The sequence below is a fragment of the Stegastes partitus genome, unplaced genomic scaffold (assembly GCF_000690725.1).
Source record: "Stegastes partitus isolate 25-593 unplaced genomic scaffold, Stegastes_partitus-1.0.2 Scaffold423, whole genome shotgun sequence".
Classification (NCBI taxonomy): domain Eukaryota; kingdom Metazoa; phylum Chordata; class Actinopteri; family Pomacentridae; genus Stegastes; species Stegastes partitus.
In genome coordinates, this window is record NW_007578154.1 from 16907 (window position 1) to 24228 (window position 7322).

At 43.8% G+C, this 7322-nt stretch overlaps 1 protein-coding gene across 1 annotated transcript in view; it reads right to left on the minus strand.

Annotated features, from left to right (window-relative positions):
- smg8 (SMG8 nonsense mediated mRNA decay factor) overlaps positions 1-7322 on the minus strand; it is a 9979-nt gene continuing 2657 nt past the window's right edge. Inside the window, exons 2-5 of the mRNA XM_008285919.1 lie at positions 5100-6003; positions 4170-4315; positions 2335-3219; positions 1-1082 (exon numbers count right to left, since the gene is read on the minus strand). Of these exons, the coding sequence (XP_008284141.1) occupies positions 870-1082; positions 2335-3219; positions 4170-4315; positions 5100-6003 (2148 nt within the window). The 3' untranslated portion in view covers positions 1-869. The remainder of the gene's footprint in view (positions 1083-2334; positions 3220-4169; positions 4316-5099; positions 6004-7322) is intronic.

Genomic DNA, 7322 nt, shown 5'->3' on the forward strand with positions numbered 1-7322 from the left:
TAGATGTGGAAAAATCAACCGCTTTTTATTCCAATGACTCGCTGCAGCTGATTGGATGTGCTTAAACTGCCAAACGAATGCTGACAAAAGTGACAACTGTGGGGCAAACCTGCAAAACTACGAGCAACAGTCATCCAACAGGTGCTAAACTAGAGTCCAACAGAAGCCAAAGGATCAAGTAATGCTCAAACCAAATGTCAGGAATCTAACATTTGAGCTAAGCAGCCAATCTAAAGTGAACAGCTGGCTTTTATAGAGAGGAATGATATGCACTATTGTTTAAATATGAGGAAAGCGACGCACATTTTCAGACAGTCTCTCCTGGAAGGCATTCATAGTGTCCGACTACTCAGTACACTCGACAGAAGTAGTCCAAACTTTACGTCCTGCTTGCTTTCTCACCTCAGCAGAACGGGACAGTTGGAAAATTACAGAATTTGTCTGGCGCAGCCCCCTCAGCCGTTCGACCATCTGACCAGCACTTCTGAAGAAGCTGAGCGGCAGCTTAAAGCCCTGCTAGAGGCCACAGCGTCCATGTCACCTTAAAGTGTCAGGAAAAAATGCCTTACTGATGCTTTTAATGTCCTCTGAGCTAGACAAGTAAAGTTTAATGGCACTTCAGGATGGGTTCGTCCTCTGGGGAGCATTAAGTCTTCAGTGAATTTGCTTTAATTGTGCACTAAAGGTCACCAGAATCAATAGGACTCCATCTGTGGGGAACAATGGACAGCCACGGCACCTTTAATGGAACATAACCATTACTGTGGTCACTGTGGGTCACAGCAGAGTCTGCCGCCAGCAGATCGACTGAAAACTGAATTCTCTCAGCATGAACGCGGAGGTGGAAATAAATAAGGCAGGATTGAAGTTCACTGTGGTGCAGGGTTAGCAGTGGTGGCCCTCAGGATGCCTCGCAGCACTTTGTAGTTGTTGAGGGGCTGGTTCTCTTTGGGGGGGTAGCAGGGGCCGCGCTCTGTCGCGTAGGAATAAGGGAACCTCAGCACCCAAAGGCCATCGGGCGGCAAAACTATTTCGGTCTGCTCTGGGTGGAAGACTGGGCAGGGAGGAGGACCAGGCTGCACCTGAAAACACAACAGGAGAAGAAAACATTGAGTATGAGGGTGAAATGGTATTAATAATACACCCATTCCTGCTTTTCTCTTTAAAAAAATGCATTGTGAATATTGACTTTTGCTACCAGACGTGAATAATCGACTTATTGTCACAGGATGTTTGAAGATATTTGTATGTTTATGTAAATGCATTTTAATCAATCAATTTGAGCCATATGATTGCTTCTGTCTGAGAGCTTAAACTAAGAAACCTGCTGGTTATTTTTACGATAGCTTCATATAGCGCTACATCTTAGTGATTAGCATCTAAACTAACACACGATCTGAATATCCAAGGAAAAGCACATCATCAGAGAAATGCATCAATAAACAGATCAATGCATCAACAGAAATCAAACAACCAAGACAATTTGCTATCACCATGTTATCTAGGATGTACAAGAATGAAGCTGAGGTTTCATCAGTTAGATTACCTGTAAATGTATCTGGTTTAAACTCAGTGTCATGTGAGAATATGCAGCTTCAGGTTCACCATCTTTATCGTAATGACAGTTAATAAACTGAGCTGTCGGACAGACAATGAGACAGTTTGGAATGATAAAGTAGTTCAAAGCATTTCAATTCTTTGACTGGCATAAATGTTTAATTAACCAGTGATCTCAGGAAGGGGCAGAGCTAAAACAGCAACACAAACACCACTTAAAACCATAAACAGCGACACAAAAGCTGCAAAAACAGTTCCTACAAGGTTTGGACAACTAAGAAAAAAGCTCATCTTTAATAAAATTCTGAAATCCTCATTTTATTTTATTTTTTGCTTGACTGATGTCAAGACAAAACCCTGATCTGCTCCACTTATCATTACATTTTCTATAACACATTTTGTATTTTTTTCTTGTTGTTTGTTTTTGTTTCATAACACTGTAAAGTCAACACACATGCAATGTATTTTCACCAGCTGTAAAAAAAAAAAGGTTATATCAATGTAAAAAGTCCAACTAAACTAGTTTTACAGAGTTCCAATCAGAGCAGTCTTACAAGTCAAAGCTCATTTCTGCTGCTCGTGTCATTTTTTAGATATGAACATGTGGAGGTTATGAACTACTGCAGCCAATGAGACCGTTTTAATTGGACGTGCGTAACGGCAAAATTGAAATGACTCTTGAGGACAGTTAAACCCTGGATAGCCAATTAGAATTACAAACAACAGACAATCAATTCTTTAAATGAGAAAGTAAACAGCAGGTAAACACTTTAATACCTGTGGGTTGAGAGTAACCTCCAGCGGGGCATCAGGCACTACGATAAAAAGGCGAGCCAGCTGGGCGAAGTGGGGCTTCAGGCCTCTGCCCTGAGAAGGAGATGGGATGTAGAGTGGCATGTCGGTGTTCAGCACCCTGGTAGCCGGATCTTTGGCGCCTCCAGGTCCCAGCACTTTTACTATCTTATCAGGCCCACAGCTGATGAAGCGCCTCCCCCTGCTGTCCTCATACTCAAAGCCAACAAAGACCCGAGCCATGTCATCCCTCCTGCGACTCCTGCCGAGCCCTCCGGTGCTCCCTCGCTTCCCAATGAGGGCCTTGTTTGGTGCTGGCCACGAGGAAGTGTTTCCATCCAAAGTCTCCGTCAGTCCCGTATCTTCCTCCGACCGAGAGCGAATCACCAAGTCCCATGGCAACAGGAAGGAGGAGCCGGGGAGGAAGCCTGGCTGCTCCAGGCCGGTGTGGCAGTTGTACGACTTTGCTGGGCCCAGTTTGACCAGCGCCCAGCTGGAGAACTTGGGGAGGAGGCCTTTGGAGCAGCCAGAGTGCATCATACCAGGAAGGTACTCCACAGTGGAGGGCTGCCGATCAATCAGACTCGGCCTCTTCTGCTGGACCTGTGCATCGGGTCCGTCTCCCTCCCCGTAGGGTCCCAGGCTGTCCGTGGACTGACCCAGGCTGAGAGCCAGGCTGAGGCTGGTGTCTCCGGGTGTGTGGCTCTGGGCGGTGCTCGGCTCCTTCAGCCTCTCTGCTTCTCCAGTCCCTGAGGCCTCACCTGGGAGCCGCGGAGCCTGGTTGGAGGCTGGAGCTGGGTCAGGAGTGCTGGGCTGGAACACTGGAAACTCAATCCGCTCTAGCTTCCCGCAGCATTTCTCCTCCAGCATCTATTCAGGAAAAACATTTAACACAGACGTGGAAAAACAAACATGTGAACGTTAAGCGACGTGATACATGTGTAGTGTTCAGATATTGTTTTTAACGCTTTGAGGCCCAAAACCCACCGACATGGCTTAAAAGGCATGTTATTTTTTTTCTTTCTTTCTTTTTTAAATTGGGAAAATGACACCAATTGCCAGATTTTCATTTTTCTGATGGCCCTTGACCTCAAAAAACCTAACCGAATCTAAGGGTACAACTGCCTTATTCTACATGTCTCAATTAATATTTCACCAAAATAAACCATTTGCAGTAGCTCAAACTGAAATTTCTGCACTCCTTGGTGCAACTGTAATGTTATGACTGACTCAGCTGCAAGCATCAGTCAGAAATAAAAGGACAATTTGCCTGACCTGGGCTGGACTGCAGGCAGTGTTTACACAGAGCAGATAGGAGACAAATGTGGAAACAAATATAAAAATGTAAGAAGTAACACATCTTTAGTATGTAGAGCCACTATTGTGTCCAAGGTTAGTAACACCTGTGGGCACTTGGAAAACATTGCACATGACAATTCCAGGTTTTCTTAATTAAAAAAAAAAAAAAAAAAGTCCAAAATCGGTTTGATTAAATAGTCTAGAATCAGTATTTTTACAATGACAATGTTAAACAATGTGACCATGTGGAAGGTGTCCCTCATAGTGGTGGACCTACAGAGAATTATCACCTGAATCTGCAGCTACTCTCGTCTTCACAGGTTTTTACGCTCCAAGGTTTTTCCATCTATTTACTTTGGCTCCATAGACAGAAAAACTGCGACCTCCACAAACTCAATTTACAAAAATAAAATGTAGCAGTGGTCGCTTTCACTGACTACATTATGTGATATCTGACAACCAGACATCGACAGGCTCTGCTCTGCTGGTCCTCAGCAGGAGGGTGTAGTGTGAATCCTGACCTGGTAGAAGTCGTAATTGGCTGCCTGGATGTCGAATGGATCCTCACGAGGAGCCTGTTTCCTGCCACAGTTGCAGGAGCTGGTGGAGCGCCCCCTGCTGTTGTGGTTCAGGATGGGCGGGTTACGATCCATATCTGGCTTCTCTCCTGCAGAAATTGAAGTCAGATTTCATGCACTGATGTTAGTGGTTTTATCTCAAGTGGAGTTGGAGCTGCAAAAATTAGTTAACTAATAGATTGACTGACAGAGAACTAACTGCAGATAATCTATTGTGCAGCTCCATATCATCACACTCCGACCTCTGGTGCTTCACTGTCAGGACCATGCATCCGCTGTAGTATACTCCTAGTTTGGTTCATGCCAAATATGCTAGACCTCATCTGAGCTGAACACATTTGCAGTGGTCTCATCTGACGAAAGAATGTTCTCCCTATATCTATTAGGCTTCTCTTCATGTGCTTTAGTTTAATCATTTGTTGTATAGAAAATTCTCAATCATTTGTTGGTTTCAGCTTCTTAAATAACAGGATTTGATACTTTCCTTTCTCATGAGCATCTTTAGATATTGGTCAGACAAAATCAAACGTGCAATTTACAACAGGTGTTTGCACTCTATTCTGACATTTAATAGATAAAATGAAAATTGATTAATTAAGGTAATAATTTGCAAATTAGCCATTTCTGTAAAGGTTTGTTTAGCAAAATCCATGGGCATCACAACTGTTATGATTATGTGACCCTCCGAGTTGCCACACAAAGTTTTTATCTCCCTCTGCTACTTAATGCAGGCATGCTGTTATTAATGTTGTCTATATGGAAGTTTCCAAAGCTCAAACTGTTACTGTATTATACACCCTGCACATTGCATACATCAAGTTTTTGTCTTCATTATGGCAGACTCAGTGAAGCAGAGAAAAACAAGGGGTTCACCTGGCTGAGGCAGGAGATGGAACTTGTGAACACAGTGTTGGTCCGTCAGGCTTCGCTCTTCACACAGCTGGTGTCCGTTGCTCCAGAACTTGTAGCAGTCCTCATGAAGCTGCAGGGCATAGCGCTGGAAAGCTACACCTCTTGCATGCTGGCTGTACACTCGCAGAGCCTGAGCCAGCTGATTCTTGTGCACTGTAGTGGTGTAGTTATGGGGGAGGTTGGACTGGTAAGCGCTGTGAGCCAGAGGCAGAGCTTTCTGACACCTGTTCTCTGAGAACTTTGTGTCAGCATCAAGAAAACCCTCCAAGACCTTCACCTGGCTTTGCACTTTCGTGGCCAGCTCAGCCATTTCTTCATCTGTGTTGCTGATGAGGACTTGGTGGAGTCTGGAGGCGACCTGGACCCACTTGGTGTAGGTCGGCAGCTCAAAGTGTGAAGGCTGCGGGTTGCGACCGACGCTGTCGTCGAAGCCTTTCTTTGTCAGAACCAGCTCTACGTGCTGCCAGAGGAATTCCTTCAAGCTGCAGTCTACCAGCTGACCGCCCATCGACATGCTGGTCAGTTCTCCGCTGCTGCTGGGCTGCCGAGCCGAACGTCGCATCTGCTGATAACGCCTTGGTCCTGACACTGTCGTGGTGGAGTCCTGGTCGCCCAAGATGCAATTTGACCGCAGCTGACCAAGCAAGGCGCCCACAGGGTCCTCGTCTGTGGACGGTATCACGTACACAAAAGCCTGGTTGGCAGGCACAGTGAACAAGCAGTTGCTGCTTTGGTTGGTCAGGACTCTGCTTTTACGGAAGATGCGGTAAATCTGGTCCTCCAGGGCGTGTTGCAGCCTCCTCCTGGGAGAGTGCTTTTTGGGTTTGTCAGGGTTTCCTCCAGACTCTGAGCTGCTCCCAGAGAGCTTTGAAATAAGAAACAAAAGAGACGTCATTTATGACATTCATATGGAAGTTTATCGCTGACAACACTGTTGGTGTGACAATGTCTGTATCAGGGCAAACTTCAAGTAACATTTTGTGAAATCTGTCTGTTTACTTGCCCTTGCAGAGAGTTTGATGAAAATAACTACACCATGCTCATAGTTGACATGTTTGCCGTCATCTCAACTTCTCACAAAAAAAAAAAACTCAAAAGAAATCAAACAAACTGTCACACTTACAGTTTGTCAAAACACAAGATGGTACAGAGGAACCAAATGTTGCTCAGGGCACCAAAGAGTCTTTTCTGATGACTTAATGACTGTTTTTGCTATCACAGAATCTGCAGAAATTTTATTGATTCATTGCTTTTTCTATCTTTATGATTTTTCATGTTTTTTTAGTAAGTCTATTTTCAATTCTTTACATATCTAAGACTTTCATTATCTTTTTTTATTATTTGTTTTTCTTTTTTTTTATTTCGCAGCAGTATATAACAGCAGCTCCTTGGACTTGATGGTAGCCAGTCCTCTGTACTGAAGGACATTGGAATGAAATCTCTCCACAACCCTCTGGCTGCTGCTTTAACCTTGGTTAAAAATTTGCCCTGGCTGTGTGTGGCCTGTCTGCATAACTAAAATCATGAAAGGTATACAAATTAGAAAGAGGCACAGTACCGACCTTCCACAGGCTGACTTTGCAATGAGGTAATACCCAAATGTTCAGGGCTTTAGAATTTAATAACTAAATGTAATAATGATGTAAGCTGAAGTTACAGGTTCAAATGCTCCACTAGAGACTGATACCAGATTTAAATTCTCTAAGATTCACATCAAAAAAACATTTGCGTCATAATTTATCTCAGAGTCAAACTCCAGCACTCATGTTCTATGTCACCAAATCTGTTTTTGATCTAAAAAAATATAGATAAAATGCAACGATTTCTCTCCGAGCAACACTGACAGACTCATGCACTCTTTTTTTGTTTGTTTTTTTAAACAATGCAGCAAGCTGGACTGTTGTGATGCTCTTCCGTCTGCTCAACGCAAAAACTCTGCAAATGATTAAGAACTCTGTTGCACAAGTGCAGACTGGGACCAGACGGAGAAAACACATTACTGTGTACTTTTATTAGCACCAGCCTACTTGTCTGGTGTGTTCAAAGTCTCTGAACCAAGACGATCTCTTTGGATGAAAACTTCTGGTGTCAGTTTTTCCCTGCCAACCCACTGAAATAGTTGCTAAATGTTTAATTTTATAATTTATTTGACTGTATTCATGATCTGACACATTGTATTCCCTC